At 38.2% G+C, this 24,491-nt stretch overlaps 1 protein-coding gene across 2 annotated transcripts; it reads right to left on the bottom strand.

The window, feature by feature from the left end:
• Window positions 1–899: 899 nt before the first annotated feature.
• Window positions 900–24,428, bottom strand: SMAD4 (SMAD family member 4). 2 transcript variants are annotated; one of them, XM_079329779.1, is made up of 12 exons: window positions 24,125–24,428; window positions 17,238–17,603; window positions 16,165–16,339; window positions 15,730–15,759; window positions 14,030–14,245; window positions 11,277–11,387; window positions 9,461–9,511; window positions 5,882–6,065; window positions 4,770–4,938; window positions 3,457–3,595; window positions 3,302–3,383; window positions 2,155–2,269 (listed from the first exon to the last, which is right to left on the bottom strand). In XM_079329779.1, exons 2-11 carry the CDS (start codon window positions 17,484–17,486, stop codon window positions 3,325–3,327), a joined length of 1,383 nt encoding a protein of 460 aa, XP_079185905.1. In that variant the 5' UTR covers window positions 17,487–17,603; window positions 24,125–24,428; the 3' UTR covers window positions 2,155–2,269; window positions 3,302–3,324. The 2 variants fall into 2 exon arrangements, with proteins under 2 accessions (XP_079185904.1, XP_079185905.1); XM_079329778.1 differs by lacking the exon at window positions 3,302–3,383 and having other exon boundaries at window positions 900–2,269.
• Between the last annotated feature and the right edge of the window lie 63 nt (window positions 24,429–24,491).

The raw sequence follows: 24,491 nt of genomic DNA, 5'->3' as shown, positions 1-24,491 counted from the left end.
TCCCCAAAATCAAGGTTTCTGTTGTGGATGAAGTGTAACCAAGCTGCTGGTTAATAAGCTTCTCTGAGGATGTGGTCTGAATCCTCTACTGAGAGTGCTCCTCAAGACCGTGAAGCAGCTTGCTTTGCAGACAAAATAGATCACTTGGGAGAGAAAGCAAAATGAAAAAGGTTTTAAACTAAAGGCCTTGAGAAAAGCAAACACTATTTTTTCATACATCAAGAAGTTGCCACATAAATGAAAAGAAAAAGTGATCTCATTAGAGGTTAGTCTGAAGAATACAGCACTGTTAGTGAAAATAGAGAAAATGGATCAATTTCTGGCCATCACTCCCAGATCATGTGTCTTCTGTACTTCCACACCTAAGAGAAACAATGACTGCTGACTTCATAAGAATTCCAGCATATGGGAGAAGCAATACCTAAACACTGTGTCACAACCCTCTACAGATTCCTGAAACTATGCAAGAAACTTGTCCAAAAGCTTTTGAATAATCTCTTCCAAGACTTCTACTTTTGTTAACCACTCTAGCTGTGCTGCCAGGTCAGCTCAGCACAGCAGGCAGACTAAACTTGCAGCGCATGAAGGACTTCAGTGTATGTCCTTCTAAGCCTGTTTAATTAAGCTCCAACTCCCTACACACATGCTGAAAAAGAAGGAATTCCTGCTCTCTCCATACCCCATCAAACAGTCAAAAATATATATCCTCAGGACACGCTTTTATTGAGAAGCGGTGGAAGTAAGAAAAATTTTAGTTGTTCCTGGCAAATTTAAACCAACAAAAATTCCTACCACTATTGGCTGCTGCAGGTTTTGCAAAGGAAAGGAATCCATTGCTTAAGATCAGTGGTTTCAAGATGCAGAATTACATTATATAAGCAAACAGAATTTATAAAAATCAGGCTTTTCATCATTTTATTTATACTATTAGCTAGAGAGAAAGCATACACATTGTATCTGTCATACAGTCAATACAGTTGCAGTTTTTTTACTATAAATTCTCTATACAAAGTCATTGCCTATTGATATGGTCATTGATGGCATAGGGCTTAAAATAACCAAGAGCTATAAAAACAAGTTTGTCATCTTGCCCTGAGTGGAAATGGTGAACAGATACAAAAACTGGATCCTAAATACTGATGCAATATTATACATTATTTAATCGTATATGCAAGTAAAAAGAGTCATGCAACTTCTTTAAAATACCTGCCAAATTTCAGTTGAGTAAAATCACAGAAGTCAGTAGTAATTATGAAAATATGTTCCTGCCATTGGGTGCTTGTTAAGCAATTTCAGTGGCAATTTTACAGACTAGGTATTTCATGTTGAGTGCCAGCACTGAAAGAATCAAATTTCCTTTAGTGTTTTAAAACTCACCTGTCTATATAAATAAAATCTAAGATTTCTTTTTTTAAATAACTAGTGAAGGAAAAGCCACATTTCTTTTCCTTGCTATTTTTAATCAGTGCCAACAACATATGTCTCATCCCCTCACTTTTTCGCAGCTTCTACGTTTTAATCGGGAAAAATCATAACAAGATTGTCAACAAAATAAAGATGTCTTCTGTTAACTATTGTTCCCTAAAAAGAACATCATAAATCAGCTGGAACTTTAAAGTTGCTACAAGGTAAATGTTTGCAACTAGTAGAAAAAATTTTCAGATTGAAAAAAAAAAAAAAAAAAAAAAAAAAAAAATATATATATATATATATATAATCTATTCTGCATACAAAAGGCCCCTGTGAGACTTATCACCAAGATGCCATAACAGAGAAGGAAAGTTTCAAAGGGAACAAACCCAATACTATAAAGTCTCTGTAAGGCATTTACCTTCCACTTTATGCTCTGTATTATGACAATTAAGTTCTGAAAATAACAAAGCCAAATTCTGCATATTTAATTTCTTTCTGCTTAGAGCAAGATGGCAAACATATTTTTAAAACCTGGGTTTGGAAGATTAAGTAGAACAAAAGTAAAACATATCTTCAGGTTATAAACAGTACTGTATTTTACAATCCATCATCCTCACAATATAATGGCCTGCAGCAGAGGGATCTCAGTCTAAAGGCTGTGGATCTGCAATAGGCATGGTATGAAGTACTTCATCTAGAAGCTGGAGGGCACGGTGTAAGTGAATTTCAATCCAGCACGGTGTCTCTTTGATGCTCTGCCTTGGGTAATCAGGTCCCCAACCTTTTACAAAACTCATCCTGAGTATGCATAAGCGTCGAAGATCATCTACACCAATTCCAGCAGCAGCTGACAAACCTAAACAGAAGTTTCAAGTAAGTGTTCAGACATGTTCTTTTATCATGTTTGTTTAGCCATTCCTGTTTGCTTGGCTTTTGCTTCACATACAATTTCCTCTCACCACAGCCAAGGCCAGTCCATATTTCTAGATCTTTGCTATAATGTATGCAGTAATTAATTTGCATTTCTTTCAATTAATTTTTTTTCATTATTCTGCAATCTTGGAAGGGTGCTAAAATATAAAACTCTATAATAAAGCAGATAAGATGACACTCAATGTCTTACGTGATACAATGCACGTAATCCTTATGTAGAAGTAAAAATACGCTTATTTTTGATATTTGCCAAATGCTGCATTTTCAGCATAGGAAATCAGACTGACCACCTGCAGGAAGTTGGATTAACAAACAACACTACTTACACGAAATAAAAAGATGAACACTGCTGGCAAACTTCAAATTGCCAAGTATGGCTAAGACAAAAGCCAAACACATTTCCCCAAGATGCCTTCAGCAATTTGTAAGATAGCTGGAAAGAGTCATGTAGCAATACAAGGAATACAGAAAACATTATGGCACATAAAGCAGCCTGAGACATGTAAGTACTTACACTTTTAAAAGTACTTAGGTACAATTTCAAGAATCTAGAACTTAGTAACTAAGAAAACTCCAGCCCAGAATAACTTAAAAAACAAAACAAAAAAAAAAACAGAAAAAAACTTGACCACAAAAAAACCCCACCCTCACACTCTCTTCTTCCTCTTCTCAAGGATCTTAAGTCTTCCTAAACCTAGTCAAGGACTTTGTTGCCAAGTAATCCCTATTGTTCTGAGTAACATTTTTATGAGCTTGGATCCAAGCAGCCAAAAGTAGCTCTGTTTAAAGTAATAAGAGTTATGCTATTTGACCTTGTATATAACATGCTTTCTGTCATACTGCAACACTTCCTGCAGTACAATAAGCAGCCACTTCTGTATCCAACATTCCTTGAAGACTACAGAATGAAAAATGGTGTGTGGAATGAGTACAAAGTGAATGAATACAGACTTACCACAATGCCATCCCAGCCCCACCTTATCCCAATCCTGATATTTCATTCCAAGTCTGTCTGTTGCAGGGGCGGTGGGTGGATGCTGCTATGAGGGAAAGCTGTGTTATTTGTTTTCAGGTAAGAAATAAAGGAAACCAAGAAGCTAATGCACTTACTAATGGCTGGGGCTATTCCACCTACTGATCCTGGTCCAGGGATGTTTCCTGCTACTGCTGCAGCTTGAGCAGCAGCAGCAGCTTGGGCTGTGGCAGCCTGCTGTTGCATCTGACGATGACATTGGCGTAAATCAAACACCTTTAAAAAAATAAAAATATTGAACTATTAGACTTACCAAAATCAATAAAGAAAATAATTTCTCAACTCTCAGCCCCAGTAATCTGGACCTCTCTCCTATCCCAAAGCAACTTGTAAAATCTCACCACACCCTTGAGTAAAAGCAAACCTTCCCTGACTAGTTTAATTTCTAACAGAAATAATCAATTAAAGCTGATTCTTAGAAACATCTTATATGACATTACTGCCACTGGCACCACCAGAACTTGGCTGAACTGAGCAGGCTACAAAAGTATCATGTGTGGGACTGACTGCAAGATCAAAGTCTGAAGGATACTGAAGGCTGATAAAATCCCAAGTTTTAAATCCCAGTATTTCTAGAATATAGGCATATAAATAAAAACGGATGCCAACAAGTCCATCTTAACTTTGTCAGACTTTATTCTTCACTGTTTTACTGAAATGTGTTAGCCTATTTAAAAGAAATACCAATAATTGACAGGTCTGAAGTTTCAGCAGCTAGGTTTCAGGTTGGTGGTATTTTATATCTTTGTGATCAGGCTTAGCACTAATATATATACACAGGAACTCTGTTCTCATACTAGAAAGCTTGTAAAAAAAACCAAAAAACCCAATCAATGCAAACTTCAAGCAGTTTAATTTAAAAAAATGTATTTTTACAAGTGCAACTTGTCCTAAATAAAGTTTCAAGTCTGGCAGAGGCACATCTAAGTAAGAACATACTCAAAATAATTTGTTTCCATGCAATGTTCTGTGACCTCCAGATCACTTCACATTCATAACACTAACATGCACTTTAACATACACTTTACACTTCTACTGCATTTATACATAATTTCACAACTTTCCTTGTTTTGGAAAGAGAAAGTAAAGAAACAGATAACCTATGCTAAAAATTTTAGTAGCAATTAATTTAAACCTGTAAGGCTAAAAATACAGAAAACTGCTATCGAGATTGCAAGTGACAAAATTAGTTACTTTTATGGTATCTAGAAGACACTTTCAGTTTAGTCAATTTTAAAAAAGTCATCTTAAGTGACTTGTCAAATGGAAATTTTTAGGGGTTTTCAAAGCCAAGTTACATTTATTTCAGTATCTCAGCTTCTCTAACATTTACAAGACTCAAATATATGCTATTTCCCCTACAATTTTCATCTAGGAACATCAAACCAACCTTTATATATGCACTTGGGTAAATCTTGTGAACTGCATCCCCTGGTGCACGCCCTGCTTCTCTATCCAGGTAGTAACTCTGAACGAAGACTGCATGGTCACTGAGGCATCTAACCCACACATCACCTTCTCCTTTGCATTCCAACTGCACGCCTTTACCTATGTGCAACCTTAAAAAGAAAAACAGATCCAATGCACCTGTGCACACATACTATAAATCAGACCTTTCCTAAATAAATCAGAAACAGTTATCCAGCGTTCTGCTCATACAAGGACTTGAAATTGTAGTTATTATCTTAGGCATAAGTTACCATTTGTTATGCAAAATCTGTAAATTAAAAAAAACCACATCTGTAATACCATGTAAAGATCTATGGGAAACAGAATGCAGAAGCAATGATATTTGAGTTGCAACTACCACAGTCATTAACAATACAGAGTTGGGATACCAAACACACTCAGTTCTGTTCAGAAGTGTAAAATCCCACAAGTATTCTAGAATAGAAAGTCAATGAAGTACATATACAAAGCCACATTTTAATGCAGAACTGTATGTTTGTTTGGGTCACATTATAGCAATCTAACATTTTGATTGACACAACGCAAAATTTCTGAAGACATGGAATAATTTTCTTCCTTTTTGTTTCAAAGGAGTGGAAAAAAAATTGAAAGACTGCTTCAGTTCCACATCAAAGCATAGCATGTGCATGGTGAGAATGAATGAAAATCCAACTAGCTCTCTATCAACCTTCCTTTGCTCCTTTGATAAATCTATATATTGCAGTTATTTTCATATCACTCTCTAATGTGAAGAACTAATATTCAATTTGCATATATAATGGCATAAGTTGCTAATTTTATCCTTGAAGCCACAGCCTTTGAAAGCAATGAAAAGTAACATGCTACTACTGTAAAGCTCTGAAGGGCTTTGTCACACAGTTCACATTATGAATGTGTTACAGGAGCGGCCTAGAAAAATTACTCTGGTATAGTTAATTCAGTTCAAAGAAACATACCATACTTATGATTTCAAAAGAGAGGCACACACTGAGGGCAAACCAAAATATTTTCAAATACCACAGACATCTGGAGCTTTTGGGATCGGCAGAATACCTTGCCCTCTCAATGGCTTCTGTTCTATGCACGTTGGAAAGCTGGCCCAGGCAAAAACGGTCTCCTCCAGAAGGATCCACATATCCATCAACAGTAACAATTGGACAGCTTGAAGGGACCTTAAATGTTTCCCCGACTTGCACATCCATTTCAAAATATGCGATTGAGCACCAATATTCTGGAGCTAAAGAATATATACAATTAACTGACTGAAAGGTGCAAAAAACCCCAACAAACCCATTCAGACAACCAATTAAGCCTTCTGCAACTGCATTTGTCATTCAGACTAAGAGTGCACATTCACATAAGCAAGTTCAGATAGACAAAGACACATCTACTAGCACAGAAAATTACTATATACTACAATGAACATGGGCTTGTCTTTTTATTAAAGCACATATCAATATGTAGAAGCCTGGGCAGTAAGGAGTTAGTGCACTGCTATGCCTCAAACCCCAATGACCATTCAAGCAGGCAAGTTAGAACATCATGTGTCTGGAAATGGGGGCCTTATGAAGGTATGACAGCACCTTTCTGAAGCAAATTTTCCTGTTCAGGTCCATGGTGACAGCACAACATACAGCAGAAGCTCAGAAGTGGGATCAAGGAGCAGGCAAGACCAATAGAGGGGGATTGAGACCACCAAAGGAACTTCAAAACCCCCTGACCCATTTCCAGAAAGGTCCAGAAGAACAGACTGCACATGCTAACTCATTTACATGAAGAGGGAGGAACTTAATGCCAGGGCAGAGAAAAATTACCTATAAGAAGGTACCCCCACAGAGCCTAGGTGGCATGCCCAGGACTCCCTGCCATCTGTACTGATGCTGGACCCAGGACCGGTGATCCCCTTTCCTCTCTTTCTGATCTCCCTTTCATTTTTCTATTTTTTCTCCTCTTTATTTTTATTATATTATTATTATTAGCATCATCATCATCGTTATTAAGGGGAAAAATATACACCAATTTCCATGCAGAGTGCATAGTTTATTATTAAAACTTTGTGAGGGTTTTTTTGGACCCTTTTGGATTTTGCCATTCTTTTTTGACCACAGGCATCCATAAACCTTGGGTGCTCCCTTCTGTGTAGGGGTGGGATGCAACACAATGCTATGTTTTTTTTGTAGATCTTACAAATCTTTATACAGTTTATAATTCCCATAAGATTTTGTAAGCCATCTGCATTCCTGCACTTTATGACTATAGCTTTAGCATAAAGAAGTAACATATGCCTATTCATGGCTAGGCTAGCAGAAACTAACTTTGAAACAGATCTGGCTTAAGATAGGAGTAATCACCCCCTATCCTAACTGAAGTCAGTTTCCTCTATCCTCCCTGCAAAGCAAACCAGATTTGCAAAGTAGGGCAAGAGGAGAAAAAACAAAGATCACATAGTGACCGTCTGCACACAAAGTCAGGTACGGGCTAAAACAAGGAAGTATTAAGCAAGGGAGCAGAACAAAATGGCATGTTTTAATAGCCAAGTGGTGCCTTTTAACTCCTACTATTAAAAAAATTGGCTACAAAAGAAAGATGATAGTTGGAAGAAACTACCATATCTACCTGGACTACAGCAAAGCCTTTGATACTGTCTCCCATAGCATACTCCTGGAAAAGCTGGCAGCCCATGGCTTGGACAGGTATACTCCTCACTGGTTTAAAAACTCCCTGGATGGCTGGCCCTGAGCATGGTGTTAAATGGTGCCACATTCACTTGGTGGCCAGTGACTAGTGGGGTCCCCCAGGGCTCAGTATTGGGGCCAGCCCTGTTTAATAGCTTTACTGATGATCTGGAAGAGGGGATCGAGTGTACCCTCAGTAAGTTCACAGACAACACTAAGTTGGGTGGGAGTGTTGATCTGCTGGAGGGCAGGAAGGCTCTGCAGAGGGATCTGGACCAGCTGGATCAATGGGCCAAGGCCTATGGTATGAGATTCAATACGGCCAAATGCCAGGTGGATCTTGCACTTCAGTTACAACAACCCCATGCAGTATTACAGGCTCAGAGAAGAGTGGAATGGTTGGAAAGCTGTCTGACAGAAAAGGACCTTGGGGTGTTGGTTGACAGTCAGCTGAACATGAGCCAGCAGTGTGCCCAGGTGGCCAAGAAGGCCAATGGCATCCTGGCTGGTATCAGGAATAGTTTGGGTAGCAGGACTAGGGAAGTGATTGTCCCTCTGTACTCAGCACTGGTGAGGACACACCTCGAATCCTGCACCCAGTTCTGGGCCCCTCACTGCAAGAAAGACATTGAGGTGCTGGAGCATGTCCAGAGAAGGGCAACAGAGCTGGTGAAGGGTCTGGAGCACAAGTCCTATGAGGAGCAGCTGAGGGCACTGAGGATGCTTAGCCTGGATAAAAGGAGGCTCAGGGGAGATCTCACTCTCTACGACCACCTGAAAGGAGGTTTTAGACAGGCAGGGGTCAGTCTCTTCTCCCAAGTAACAGGTGACAGGACAAGAGGAAATCGCCTCAAGTTGCACCAGGGGAGGTTTAGATTGGATATTAGGGAAAATTTCTTCACTGAAACGGTGGTTAAGCATTTGAATTGGACGTCCAGGGAGGTGGTGGAGTCACAATCCCTGAAAACATTCCAGAAATGACTGGACATGCTTAGTGCAGTAGGACCTAAATACAACAGCCTGATAAGCCAACAGGAAGAAGAGCTCTTCCTGTGCTCTAAGTGGTACTCATTCATTATAAACAGCAGCTCCCAACATTACACCTATTTGCCTCAAGAAACTGTTCTGGTTTTATTAGAAAACAATAAACAAAGGTGCCTAAATTACTTTAAGTTTTTTTATCTTCAAATAAATACTCATGGCTCTGAGGACTGAATAGGATGAAATCAATAGAGTGAAAGAGACATATTAAATAATGTGAAATACAATTCAGCTACAGTTAAGTTTAGCCAGCAATTATCAACATTTTTATTTCTGGTATGCATTTAGTCACTAGCCAATGAATAAAACAGTTAAACTTTTAGGCTTTTCAACTATACAGATCTCCCTATGCAGGCAACAGCCTTGCTATTGTTAAAAACAGGATATCACCTTGCACCTACATGAGAGCTAGCCTGTACCACAAGACAAAACCTCCTTGGCTCCCTGTTACCATTAATGAAGACTCTTGGAAAGAACAAGCTTTATGCAAAGATCCAATGAGGAGCTTCAGCACCAAAATGCTAAGCAGCACAATACCTATCTTTCAGGACATCTGGCTGTAATGATGGACTAGATTATGGATCCAAGAGAACTTTGGCATGACCAAAGTACAACTACGGGCACCTTGAAAAGTTTAGGATCAAGGACATTCAGAGTTCTGGTACCTCCAGGGTAGGCACCAGCTCAGTGTGGGCTTGAGGGTTGCAATGTTTGACTTAGGCATCTCAATTAAATTCAGTTCACAGCCTATGTCACCATTCCAAGAGAGGTCCAAATTCAAAACAAGAATTAATCACAAAATTCTTCCTCTTCTTTGGAATTTATATCTCTCAAATTTCAGAGTACTTGATACAAAAAATAATCAAACTTAAACCACAAAGTTATAAGTTAGCATTGCATGTTAGATTTTACTCACCAGGATGATTTGATATAGGAGGCTGGAATGCAAGTTCATTGTGAACTGGCCCTTTAAAAGAAAACATGCAATTTTTTTTACATGAGGAAAAAATATTTTCTTACTTAGCTTGTTTTCCTATTAAAAAAAAGTTGTGAGGATGCCTGATGTTATAAATCCCAGAAATTTCTGAATCAATTAGCCTAATCTGACAGGCGATAAAAATGCCCACTGAAAAATTACACTCTTAGAGGTTTCCTAAAAATTCAGAAGTTGACTAAAGAGCTCCATTAGTATCCCAGGAGGAAAGGCTGAATTGCTGCTCAACCCAGACCTGGCTCCAGGAGAGAACAGAAACCAGATATAGCATTGAGACATAAAATAAATAAGACTTCACATCTGCCCCCAAGTTGTGCAGAGAGAAACAATGTACAGAGGTGGGTGATGCAAGTCTGTCAGAAACCATACTTAGTTTCATCAATCACAAAACAAGTTGCCCAGCATGCTGTGGACTTAACCAGAAGATACACTCACTGAAGATGGAAAGAAGCCCTAGAAAAATCATATTATAAGAAAAAAAAAAATACAATGAATCAAGTCTTGGTATTAGTCAGTTTAGTCTCCACTTTTATGAATTAACTGCCTTACAGGCAGCAGAGAACAAGGAGGAAAAATTTAAACATAGTATTATAAGTAAGAGCTGCTTTTGCAACAAGATGTCAAAAGAAACACAACACTGGTAAGGTGTCAAAGCATAACTGAAGTGAGAAACGGCAGCAGCCAAAAAAAGCCCTATGTAGTACCACCAGCCAGTTATAAATAATAACTATGGAAGGATACATGCACTGAAAAACACTTATAGAGTATCTACAGCACAACTAAAGTTTTTTTACATCCTGGTATTTCTGACAAACTAGATGACAGATGAAGTGGGATCCTAACAGACCAAAATAATGAAACTTAATAACTGTATCTAAACCACAATTTTCTCAATAAAGACAAGCTGAAAAGTCACTCTAATATTAACTCACAGTTTATTCTCCCCTCTGCTAACCATGACTGCTGCAAACAGGTGATCTGGTTAAGTACTATTTAAGAAGACCAAGAACTGTTCTAGCTTTTTGCCACAAAATTTAGAAAAACTTTAATTTGCGTGGGTTTTTCCCCACTATACTCTTATAATACATATACCGTGCTAGACACACTAGCAGTTTGATCACTTTTTTCCTTCCTATCCTCTGTACCTTAAAATCAGAGATTCAAGTTTGTGTGCTGAATGTACTCATGAATCAGGCTGTGGCAAGACCAGTTTATTGAGAAGTACTTTACTGCACGAGCTTTCACAAGGTTCTTTTAAACTGGCTAGGGTATGTAGACACATTTTCCAAAGCTTAGTATGACTTCAAAATTTTCAGAAAATAAAAACAGCCAAGAACTTCCAAGTTTTTAAAGAAAAACATGCAAACAAAACGTTCTGAATCAAGTTCCTTTTCTGCAAAGGAAATATTTAGTACAGGGTTGCAAAGCCTTAAAAATAGAGGTTTAGAAAGGAAATGCTAGTTTTGATAGGTATAGTAAGACATGTAATATGGATGGTATCACCATAGCTGAGTTTCTAATCTCTGCTGCTGTAACAGAGGAAAGTCCATCAGGCTTTTATAATTAACTGTCGGAAAATACTAAACACAGTAGTGGTAGGTCTGTAACATTAAACAAAAAAAAAAAAAATTAAAAAAGAAAAGGATTTGGGGGTAAACAGTAATCACAAATGAGCCCCCACCATTCAACAGAATTGAAAGTTAAGTGATCTGGAAATCTGCAAATCTGCACTACTTACAGTAATGCCCAGGATGCATAGGTGGATGATGTTGAAGATGGCCATTCTGGTGGTGAGGTATGGTAGGTGTGTAGGCTGCTGTCCGACTTCCAGTCCAAGTTGTAGTACTATCTAGAAAAAGAAAGGAGTGGTTGGTTTTAAAGGGATTTTTTTTTTTTTTTTTTTTGTATCTCACTTCTAATCCTCTGTTTCTCCTGACATTTGGAAACTGGTTTTAGAAAACTAAGAAGAGTGCACAAATATATATATATATACACACACACTCACTGTGATGGTAAGTAGCTGGCTGAGCTCTAAACCCATTCTGCTGAGTTCCTGGCTGAGGCCCTGAAGCAATCTGTAAGAGTCCATTAGTATGGCTACCTGTCAATATACTGGTAGGTTGACCTGGTAAAAGAACACACTACCTATTCATGAACATTACAAAATTTTAATTAATAAGAGCTCAGCACTACTGGGTAGGAAAATACACCCAACTAGGGGCACTGCAATACAAAGTTCCTACAAGTCTGGTTTTAGTATTTTTTTCCATCCACCAGAGTGTCTTAGGGAAACTTGAAGCAAGATGCTCTGCATCAACTTATTTTGACTCTGACACCCTTAATATTTTAAAGAGTAAAAGTATGCAAAGAACCATACTTATCAAATGCATCTTTGTTTTGTTCACATCTCATTTTTCAGTTTGAAAGGAAAGAAGAAACGTCAGGTTTTACTGAATAACATAGCTGGAGTAAATTTGGTGTGAATCCAAACAGGCCAGCAGCAGGTCCAATAAGTTATTTTCAGCATGTCATAACTACTGTTCCTAAAGAGAACACTCATTTGTGTTCATCCAAAACATACTAAACGGTATTTTGTTTTTAGAAATAGTTCTTGAATAGAGCTGCATACATGACTGGATTCCTTCCTGAGCAAGTTGCTGGGCTTTTTCCCTCCCAAATAAGTATTTCAAGAATTATCTAAGCTTTAAAGTAAAACTACAGATATTTCAGCACAGGTTAACATAACTTGATTTTAAAAGACCTCAGCTCAGCCATTAACAATAAACCAATCAGCAGTTTCACAAGTGCACTTTCACTCTCAAACTGATGTGGGCTACCAGAATTTAATACATTGAGAACTTGAACTAAAACCTAAAAATTATCTTTTTTTTTTCTTGTCCACTTGGCTCCAACAATTATAACACTGATGAGAAAAAGTTACTGACAATAAACTGTTGTGCAAAAGCAATACAATTAAACTGCTTATACTTTTTTCACTACAGGAGACAAATACAGACACCACATCTCAGCTTGGCAAAACCATCATTAGCTTTAACAAAGTTAAAAGCCAAAATTGCCAGCTAAAATTCAAGACATTATAAAAAACATAATTCCACCATAATTCAAATCTGATAACATGAAATCCATCATATTCACACATCCTTGATATTAAAGTGACAATGAGTATGTGAAACCTCTCCAAACTTCATGGTTTCCCTACATTAGGGCTACAGGACACTGCACACATAATGCTTTACTGTCCTGCTGGAGTGAAATGCGAGGTTCAGTGCTGGCAAACCAGACTCTTTCACTTGTGCCAAATACACACAAAAAAGTAACAAAAAACTTCAACGCAGCACTTCCACAGACTCATGAAAATATTAATTAGGGTTGTCTCTTTGGTAGTACAGTGGGCCATTATAAAAATAATCAAGTTAAAACTGAAAGATACATTTTGTAAATTGTGGAACACTAAAGAATTGCCTTAAAACATCATGATACTGCTATCTTACAGCATATCTGTTATCCCATTTGCTGTTGTGAAAAAATAATAAAATTCTTTCATTTCTACAACAGTTATCAAATAATAGCCGTAATATTTTCTTACTGGCCAATTATTTTAAGACTGTGTCCTGGGGTGATGCTACAATACTCTGTATCCCCAATAGTGTGTGCTGTTCATGCCTGGAAGGTTTGTTTCATTTAGTTAGCCGGCGCCCCTCCCCCATCAGTGGCAGCTGCCGCCGTGCCTGCTTTGTTCGGCCGCTTCGCAAGCTGCTTCTGCCGCTTTTGCTGCTTTGCATTGCTTTGCTTTGTTTTTTCCTTCCCTTATTAGTTAGTTTAGCTAGGAATCCCACCCGAACCTGATCCAGATCTGACCTGGAACATCAAGAAACCCGGGACTCTGCCTGTTTGTGACAAGCACTACGTGTTTTGCTCTCCCCAGCGCCAGAGACGTTTTGAGTCTGTACATCCACTCAGATGGGTGAAAGTTTCTTTGTCATCCGTGGCTGTTTTTTCTTGTGTTGGGGAGTGTTTTTTCTTTGTGTGTTTGCTAAATAAACAGGTTTTTTTCCACTTTTCCTCTGAGGAAATTCTTCCCGAACCCGGTGGTGGGAGGGGGAGGAGTTTTGGGGGTTTGGTCTCTGAGGGGCTCCTTTTTGGAGATTTTCACCTAATTTTGTCCTAAACCAGGACACACTGTGTTACTGAACCTTTGGCATATTCAAGAATCTTGTAACAGTCATGTAGTGTCAGTCTCATTGAAGAAAGACTGGGCCACCACCAGGAAAAGTTACTTAAATTATGCTCCAAGGTAAAACCTTATGTTAATGCTTACGAGACTGCCTAGATCATATTGCCACACATTTTTACCGGTGTAGTGTGCCAGCAGCACAGTTCCAATACCAGATCTACTTTGTCAAAAATCAGTGGTTATCTTTGAGCTTTCACAGTTTCAGAGTTTAGTATTTCATATCATCTCAATCTTACTTGTTGAAGCCACAGGAATGTTGGGAAAATTAGTGGTGCTGGTAGTGCTAGCCTCAGTGGGAGCTAACATGGCTGGGGTGCTATAAGGCTCTGTAGATGCCCTGTTACTTGGTGGATGCTGGATGGTTTGGACTGAATGGCCTTCAGCAGAAGACAGTGATGGCTGCCCCTCATAGTCATGAACATATTCGTCTTTCACCAACATACTTGATGGAGCTGTGAAGAAACAAACAGTTAAACATGCAAAGCAAATACATTTTCAGGATTTAACTACAGATTGTGCTACTACATTCAAGCAGTAACAATGCCATTAAAACTAGTGGGGGGAGAATTTAACCTATATAAACATTGCTAAAGCACTCCACTAAATTACAAATAAACACTTCAAGCCAGCAGTAAGAAATTTTGAAGCATAACCGAATAAAAAAGCAAACTGTTTATTTTGCTTACTGCTATCAAGCAAGCCCCATAATAGTAGACTCGAATAGCATTTTGCTTTCTAATCCATCACTGTGTGATTGGACACAGTTAATAAAAGGGAAGAACGTGCTTTTTGTCAAGCACCTAAATATATATTAATGCAGTAGTTAACAAACCAATTCAGAGTATACAAATAAGAACATAAATAAAGATCCTATGAAAAACTATTCATTAACATAGTACATAAACTTCATGCATCCCTTAAATAATTTTAAGCAACTCCCATCCAAATTGACTAGAAATATCGAATTCACATTCAAAGACAAAACATCACTACTCCATATTTAATAATGTAGCCACTAATTCAGAATATTCCACATACAATGTAAGGAAATTCCTACCATTGTCACTACAAGAATTTATTTCTATGTATCCTATCCTATCTATATCCTATTGAGCATCTAAATAACACATTGCATTAGCTCCCATGCTCATTTTTAAAGCAGACCTAAAGATATTAAAATCTGACTTGATTCTGTATAAAAGGATCCTTTTTCAGAAGACACATGTAGCAATTGGCAGAGATGAGTAAACAAGATAAAGCTTGTGAAGTTAACAGTTTCTTGGGTGGGTTGGTTTTTTTTTAAGTTGTCTTTGCTAAAAATATTGGGTAACCCAAATCTCTATGAATTTCTTCCTGAAGGAAAAAAAAAAATCAGCTTTGAAATACAGCAGTTACCAGCTGCACAATCTCATAATTTCTGAATAATGTTCATTGGAGATTTAATGTTCAATTTCTCTCAAGTTTCAGAGACAGCAAGAACATTACTCCTTCGTTCAATTGCATATTAATTACAGAACTTATACCAGTTTATTGTTAAACTACTTATTACATCATAAGCATCTATTATGCCCAATTCAATTAATTAGCATATCATAGAGGTGTGCAGAGTTTTGGGTGTCCAGGTTTTTTTATTAATTAGCAGCATTCAACACTGAGAGTTCTGTTTGGGTGTTTTGATTTTTTTTGTGGGGCTTATAAGCTGTGAGCAATGAAAACAGAACCTACTGACAAGCTCAATGAAGCCTCAATTTAAAGAATTTATCACGCCTCTTATATGCTACTTAGCTGGTTTTTCCAAAACCAAAGAGAAAAATGCATTTCCGTCTGTTCTCCATAGTCTTTCCCAAGGAGATACAATGGAATAAACTGTGTACATACTGAAGAATTTAACACAGTTTGTGCCCATAGAAATGCAATAATAAACAGAACTACTTACCAGAACTCTGGAGTGTCAGTCCCGAGAGATCTTTAAAAAGAAGAAAAAGAAAAGGAGGCATAGGAAATTATATTAAGAGATTTTCAACAACTTTTGAACATAAAGTTTATAAACTTTACAAATTGGTACTACAGACTACATATTATACCCCCTCTATCTCAACAAAGTTGTCAATGCTAAATTATTCCTAGGATACACATTAACTGCAGGAACTGTGTGCAAAGCCAACAGAAATGCTTAAACAAAAGCCACAAATTGTTCTATTAATTTTGGAATAAAAGAATAGTTCCATTAAGATGATGGAAGAGAGTATATGAGAGCAATTAGATAATTAAAAATTAATGTTTCTAATTTAGGACTGTATTTTCTACACTCAAAAGGAAACATTTTACATTTTATTCCCACTGTTCCATTTTAAATCAAGAGTCTACTTACCAATCCCAGGCGATACTACACGCTCATAATGATAAGGATTTACACAGACACTGTCACATTTTAAGTCAAAAGCATACTGACAATATTTAACATGCTTGAGTTCATTTTTATGAAGATCAGGCCACCTCCAAAGACGAGCATAAATCACATGAGGGAATCCCTTGCGACCAGCCACCTAAAAAGTTAGACACAAAAGTTGATTGGGAAAGTAGCAACACATTTCATTTTACTTAGTGAGGAGCAAAGCTGGAAGAGGATGAACAACACAACCTCTCTCCATCATCAAAATATGGAAAAGAAAAATGGTGATGTACAGTTTACCCAAGTTCTGTACTCAACAGAAATAAATATTAGGGTTTTGCTATGGTGAAATCAACACTGTGATTCTTAAGAAAAAAATACTGGATACAAAATGGCAGAAGCAGAATTTGTGCTTAAGGTAGTATGTATGGTCGGAGCTTTTCCCCAGAAGAGGAATGAGGTGCTGAGCTACACTATAAGGAATTTACAAGTAGAAGAATGCCAATCCATTTTAACAAAAAAAAAAAAAAAAAAATTTAAAAAATGCTTCTAGGGTAGAAAGAAAGCTAGCCAGAAAACATGACATCTGTCCTGGAATAAGGAAATTGCAACCCAAGCTATACAGGTACTGAGTACTGGTGATATAAGGTTAACATAAACCCTCAGTGCAGACTCCTTGGAGTAGCTTCTTAGAATAGGTCTTCCTTTATACTTCTAACCAACACAGAACTAACAGAAGCTTGTAGTGAAAATATCAGGACAAACAGCTGAATTTGTTACATAACCCTGGTTTTTACTGCCACACACATACTCATTTAGAACAGCTGATCCAATGCCTTCTGCTCCTTTTGGGAAAAAAAAAAAACAACAAAAAACCCACAAAAAAACTACTGCAGCAGTCCAGAGCTCTGGCCATAAAACATGCCTACAAACGGGGGCAAGGGTAGATGCAAGAGAAGAGCTACTCTTCCTCAACACACTAGGATCTTGTGTCACTCACTTTTGTTCCAGCTTCACTAGGAGGAAAACATCTAATTTTCACTTGTACTAACCTGAAGCCTCCCATCCAGCGTTCTCTGTATTGTAACACACTTGCTAGGATGAGCTCCGTTTGTGGTTATAGCTGTAATCAAAGAATCCAATTCATCTTTTTTCTCCTTTAGCTTTTTAACTAAACTTTCAATTGCGCGTTTTGCAAAAGTTTCACTCTCTCCACCTTGTCGATGGCACATCAAGCTGTGAACAATGCTCAGACAAGCATCATTACTTGTTGGCGTGTTAGTAATAGACATATTGTCCATTTGTCACAGCTTTTTCTTTCAGATCAAATGTGAGTTTTGGGGGCTGTTATGATTTTCAAGCTGATGAACAAGAGATGATCCAAGTTAAGTGTTAGATGTACTGTCTCTTGGTAAAACCTAGGAGGAAAAAATATCTACATTAGATTTCTTTTTAACATTGCAGATCATGTTTCTAAGGAAGTCTGTGGCTTTGTGCTTCTTTTATTTTCAAGTGCAGGATATTAAAAGCACATGACAAAACTGCATTTCTTGTCCCATGATACCTAAAACATGCTTAAAACACTGTTGGCACAGTTTTAGATATAAGATTTACTTTCCCCTAGTAACAATATTTAAATAAAGATTATAGTTTATATATATGTACACATAGTATGTACATATAGAAATTTATTAAATGAATGAGGAAAAGGAGAATAGTAACAATTATTTCCTATGTTTTATACTGGCAAGATGAAAACAAGTGAAAATACTGGCTGGGAATCAAGTGGCACTGATTTAAACAAAATGTGAATAGCGAATAAGCATGAATACACACCAGAATCATCTGTCATCTTCATTTAATAATTCTGTTCAAATAGTTCAACTATGTTCTGACCTCCAACCAATTCTATTTCTCTTTGCTAATGAGAAAGGCAAAAATTGTACATGGCCATTAACTTAATACACATTTATATAAATTAGTATTGTGTGTATCTTTTGATATAGAAACCTAAACTGGCACATTTGTCTTTTCTTGTTTGGATACAGCTCCTTCTGGATCAAGAAAAATCGACTGAAGTCACAAAAAAGCACTTCTGAATTGTCTCAAACAGTACTGTCTTAATTACACTAAATATAAGCTCAAGACCAAGTCCCTCCTAACACAGCCTTTAAACTCAATTTGTTAAGAACCTGCAGTGGTTTCTAGTCATGAAGTCATTCTTCTCAAAGCCAGTAGACATGATCCTTTTTAAGTTTCCTTTAATCTACAAATTATAGCTGGCCTGATTTTCTTGATTCTGAATGAGCCAATTACTACACTTTATCTTGCTTTATCCAGAAACATCGGACAGCAGGTTTTGTGCAGTCGCAGAAAAGGAGTCTAATGTTGTCAAAAAGCTCCTCTGGTTCTTCAAGCAGCCCTGGCTTCACTAACACCATTCTATGAACTATGTAGTCTGATTTTAAGAAACTGGCAGAAAATACCTATAAGTGATTTTACTACATTTACATTTTCCAAGTAAGCTTAAAATATAAGTCTTTCTGAAACTACCATGTTGTTCTCAGCAATGCAAATAAAATATATGTGATTTCATTTGTTAAAGAAAAAAAATTTTTGTTCTCATTATCTGAAGAACACATCCAGTCAAAGACCTGTTTCTGTACTGGAATTTTCCATGTCATTAGAGGTATAGCGGTAGCAGCTATTTATTGGAAACAAATGCATTGCACAAAAATAAGAGTGGGATGCTAACTTAGAAAGTTAATGCATCACACAAATTACAGTATTAACATGACTTCCCACCTTGTAAAAAGAATATTGCAACACAAATCCAGCACAATTATAAAAGGAAACAAACTCCTCCCTATTTAGTGTTTTTTTCTGATTTCAACTTGAATATATCACATTTTGGTATACTTGGTAAAAAACACAGTGCAAATCCTCCCCCCCTCCATTTTCAATACTTTTCTTTTGTAAGGATGCTTCTGGACCTAATTTCTTCCAAAGGAAAACAATTACCTATAAGTTTGAGTAAGATCCTTTTACCTAGCTATTAAAGTTTTTCCCTCAATACTAGCTTCTTTTAATGCTTCAAATCAATAAGCCTCTATTAAAAGTCAAGCTTAATTTACCATTCATTCTCCACAGAAACTCAAATTCACACAAATCTCAAAGCTTACCAGTTAAAACAAAACAGAACATCATTTTCCTTAAATATAAAATAGCATCCCAGATAGATACACATAAGTAATCACAAATAAGTGATTTGATAAAGCTACTAGCTAAAGGAGCTTTAAATAGAGATGCTTAAAATTAGACATGCAGCTTTTTTACATCCCTAAAACCATGAATGAGAATTTTGATGGCTGACTTTCAGAAGACTGAGATCAAGTAAATAAACCCTTATTTAAGTGTAATGATCTTCAGAAAGGTTGAGTAACCCCTCAGCTGCCACAGTGCTCAGTAGGAGCTTCTGATTATTTAGCATTTTTGAAAGCCAGGCCAGTTGTTTAGGATTCTTAATACTGTTAAACACTGCTGGTGTATAATTGCACATTAATTCAGGAGCCTCCTTATAGAAGTCACATCTACAGAAATCTTGTCTTTAATCTTGCAATTTTGATCCCCAAAAAGAGGGAGTGAGGTCAGTGGGTAACAATCTGGCACATATTGATAAGTGTCATGACATATTTCCTCTGAAGCATCAGTATATTTTGGAGACAAGCCAAGTTTTATGTTTTACAAATGAACACTACATTTCAAGCTTAGATTTACAGTTGAATACATAGGGCCAAATATATTGAGCAAAGAAGTTCTTAATTCCCTCTACCCAGGAATTTAATGGAAACAGAAATGGGTGAGTGCTTTGGGAAAAAAGAGGCAGAGAGAAGAGACAAGGAACGTGAGAAAAACAGCAGCAGGAGACATTGCTTTTAGTAAAGCTTAGCTTCAGTCACCAAGGAACAAAAAGGTATTTCTCTCCTTTTTGCTATAGTGTGATGCAAGCAGAACGGGGAAAAAAAGGGACAGGTAACATAAAATGCTAACAATTTACAATGTTATAGAGAAGTATTTCATTATGTTTGGACTCAAACATCTTTTTCAACCTTAAAGATTCTATAATTCTATGTTATAGAAAGTAATTTATTTCAATAACTAAGTATTAATAGGCATATTATAAAGCAAGTGAACAACAACTAGTGTTCTGCAATACTCTAAGTATTGGAACAAAAATAAGAGAGTGAATAGGTAAATCTGTAAGACAAAATTAGTTCAATTACCAGGTAATTAAAAACACCCGTGATGATCTGTAACAAGCACACTATTACCTCAGAGAGCTGATAAGTAACCATTAACTGCAACTCTTCCATCAAGATTGATGCAAACTTGAACATACACCATAATTCTTCCATACATCCTATATAGCCTGAAGACCTCACCTAAACTCCCATTAAATGTGCCATAGTCACTCAGCCAAGCAAATCTTGAAGCTCATCTGAAAAATCCTTTCCTCCAAATAATTCCCATTTCCAATACTCTAATCTGGTTGAAATTTTCTGAGAAGTTACAAATACAAATTTCTTAAAAAGAACTCTCATCTTTTTCTACATATGAAGAATGATCTTAAGCCACATTTTGCAATTTGAGGAGAACAATCAACCCTCAACAAGAAAAGGAAACAATATGCTTATGCAGACAAGCCAAGCAGTTATGGAGCTGGAAATCAGGGATGTAATCCAAAGGAATATGATCCAGGCAATCAGTAATCCAACATCTTGGGCCAGCCAGTTAATCCAGGCCCGACACTGAGATGATAAATCATACTGTAAACAAATATAGTAGTGAACCTGCCACTGATACTCTGGAATGTGATTTACTAGTAACAGCCATCCCAAACAGATTTCCAGCATTTTGATACTAGGCAGTAATGAGATGCTAACAAACTGGCTAATTAGAAAAGCACACAAATTGACAGCTTGCTAGGACATTTCACACAAATAAAGGACAAGAAAGGCTCTTGTCTCCAAAATTAGACAAACACAAAGATGTCAGAAAATCAGCATATACATTTGATAGCTTTTAACTACCAAAACATTACTTCAGTTTTGCTGTTTGATAATGCAGCAGTATAAGTTTTATGATAAAGAAAAATCCATAAACCAATAAAACAAAAGGCAGCTTGCGATTTGATGAATATATGAATTATTAAACTGCAGCTACATTCCAGCATATTAGACTATTATCTATTTGTCCAAAGGGTAAACAGGAACAAAGTGTAAACATAAGAACAATTAGCATTAAAGAGTAAGAGAGAGTACTAAGAAGGTACTACACTCACACTGTTTTGTACAGTAAGAGCCAATATTCCCCAGAATACTATACTTGTGTACATATCTGAATCATGTCTCAATTCTGTGCATCTCACTGTCAGTAGCTACAAAAATTTAAGACACATGACAGCATAAAAGGAACTGGAAAAGTTTTAAGTCAACTCTGATTGGCAACTTTCATCTTAACATAAATTCAGTTTAAAAAAGTAGGAGCAACCATTTCTTTGTGGAAGAAGCTGATCTGATGTAGCTACCAAGTGCAGCTCTCAGCTTCAACCTGTGCACTTCAACTGCTTTGAAAAGCACTTTACAAATGCAACTGACTGATCCCACAAACAGAGCAAACGTTTCTGCTGCACACAGTTCCAGCTTTCTTAATCGTGTTCAAGAAACTAATACAACAGTAAAAACACATCCCAACCCCTATCTTGTTTTTGAATGCATGGAGGGGCAGGACACAATGGGCAAGGTAGAACTACTATGCTGATGTGACTACATACACATACATTTTAAATCCTAGAAAGTTTCATTTTTCATTTTGGTTCCACTCCCCTCTCTCCACATTTTTATTTTTGAGAAAGCATACAGCTGAAATCAACTCCTCTTTTCAATACAGACTTCTGTATGGTCAGAGAAGGAAGACTACTGCCCCTTACACCATGAGAGTGGGAAGGGCAGTAAGCTCCTCTACAACTGGATCTATTTCCATAATACAGTTCTAGGCACCTCAAACTACCTCGCTTGTGAAAGAGCACCCCGGTGTCCCACTGAGCAAAAGGTCATCCCCTCCTCATCCTAACACCTGAGGATGAGGATAAAAACCCAGAAACGGCAGGAGACCGCATTCAGAGAGCAGAAAGTGATGAAAATCCTTGCCATAGAATGACATGGCAAATCTGAACTCTTCCTCAGAAGATCCTGCAAGATTCCTCTTGTGGAAGGCTTCCTTCAAACAAGGGCAAATAGTAATTGGTCAAAAGTTCACAGAGAAAACAATTGTGGCTACACCAAGCAATAAAAGGAAGAATCAAACCTTGCTCAGGCAAAAATGGTATGATTTTTCACTTGCATGTAACATTTTGGTACCCTAGCAATAGGTGTATTAGAGAACATCTGTTCTTTATTGCAATCTGCACAGGGATAATGTTCTCTGCACTTGTTCAAATTTGAAAAAAAAAATCACCTCTGGAAACATGGAAAATTCTGGCCTCGAACAAAAGTAGATTTTTTCACAAGGTTAGCAATGTAGAAAAAGAGTCCTAAAATTCCTGCAAGACCTTAACAGCACAGCAAAGGCTGCTCCTCATCAGGATCCAGGGATCTACTCTCAGCACACCTTTGTTCTCCACTAAATCTGTTGATTCCTCTCAAAACTCACATCCCTATTGTGTTACCTTTGCCTGAATGCATTATGTAAAGAGACATCTACGTAAAAAAAGGAATTCTAATTACTTTGAGACACTGCTTTTCTTTAGGCTTCAGCTCTTTGAAATAAAGTTTCTATATCAATATTAAACATGCCTACACAACAAGCAAATCAAAAGAGGTTCATGAATGCAAAGTGAGAAGACACTCCTTCCAGTCAGAATCCAACCAAGAAAAATAAGAGGGCCAGAACGACAAGTTACCTACTTATCACGATGCTGGAATACAAAAACACGTTTAGTTTTATAGGGCAGTATAGCTATTTCAACAACCTTGCATGGAATTATCTACATTACTGAACAAAGTAACAACAGTGCAGAAGTCTGAATTCACTCTTGCCTGTTGACAGTGGCACACTATTATTAAGCAGGATAATTTGAGAAGTGGTGTTAAAAGACACCACGATCCTAATCCAACGGTATGTGTTTGAGAACTAGCTTGTAGTAGCACAATTTGGGTATTAAGTGATAACACACCTAACCCTCAACTAGATTACCCCACAAATTAACCCGTCTTCATAGGTAAAACATATAAGGCTCAACTATGCAGCAAGTCACAAACCTCACACAAAACTCACACTCTCAGAAATAGGGATGAGAAGGTGAAGAATAAAGAAGGAACAATCTTAATACCCCTTGTGCTGAGCAGCCCCACGCTGTCTGAAAATGAGCTAAAAGCAGCGTTCTTTGTTACTGAAAATAAGATGGCAGATTTCAAAGAACTAAAAGAGATGCGGCTCACATAAAACCACCCAGAGCGTTTCTCCAGCGTGCAGGAGAGAGGAGGAAGAGAGCAGTCTGCACGAACAGCAGCGGAAGAAAGTTTAACTGGGAGCAGGCCGACTGGAGAGGCTTTGCCGGGATTTAAAAAAAAATAATACTGAAAGTTTGAAGGCGGAGCGATCATATTTTTTTTCTCGTTCAGGAAAAGAGGGAGAGATGGGGAAAGAGCCAGGGAAGGGAAGCCAGAGAAGCGGGGCCGCGGAGAAGCCCCTGGGAGGCGGGTGGGGGGAGCCGCTGTCTCGGCTCCCTAGAGCAGCATGCCCCCAGTGCGGCGGAGCGCGGCCCGGCCCGGCCCAGCCCGGCCCGGTCCCGCGGCAGCCCCGGCGGCGAGCGGTAGGAGAGGGCGTGTTGCGGGAAGCCTCGGCGGGCAGGCGGACGAGAGGCGAGAGCGGATGTTACCTGGGCCGCGGGCGGCGACAGAACGGCCTCTCTCGGGGCGCGGCCTGTGGCTGGGGTGAGGGGTGGCGACAGCTGCAGGGATGAGCCTACTCTCCTCTCAGCCGGGCCCAGTGCGGCAGAGCGGGCCAGGCCTCCGCCCCCCCACCCTCAGGCCGGCGGTGCGGGGGAGGGAGAACCCAGGCGCCCAGTGACAGCCGTCGTCGCCTCGTTGCCGCAGCTCCGGCCGCTTGCACTCCGTGGCCGCCTCCGACACGTCCAGACACCACCACACATGCGCGACATCCGGGTAACACTCTCCGCCGCCAGAACCGAGCGCCTCCGCGCTCCCCTCGTCACACGCCACAATTACGCCTGCGCGCCCGTCGCC

This window comes from Erithacus rubecula, assembly GCF_903797595.1.
Source record: "Erithacus rubecula genome assembly, contig: SUPER_W_unloc_1, whole genome shotgun sequence".
NCBI lineage: Eukaryota > Metazoa > Chordata > Aves > Passeriformes > Muscicapidae > Erithacus > Erithacus rubecula.
The sequence above is the reverse complement of the archived record's forward strand: the minus strand, read 5'-3'. Positions and strand labels throughout refer to the sequence as shown.

Coding starts and splice junctions, on each gene's coding strand:
- SMAD4 (XM_079329778.1), bottom strand. CDS start 17,486: ATGGACAATATGTCTATTACTAACACGCCAACAAGTAATGATGCTTGT. Junction 14,246..15,729: donor ACTGACACTCCAGAGTTCTG/GTAAGTAGTTCT, acceptor GTTTCTTCACAG/CTCCATCAAGTATGTTGGTG. Junction 6,066..9,460: donor TCCTATATCAAATCATCCTG/GTGAGTAAAATC, acceptor TATATTCTTTAG/CTCCAGAATATTGGTGCTCA.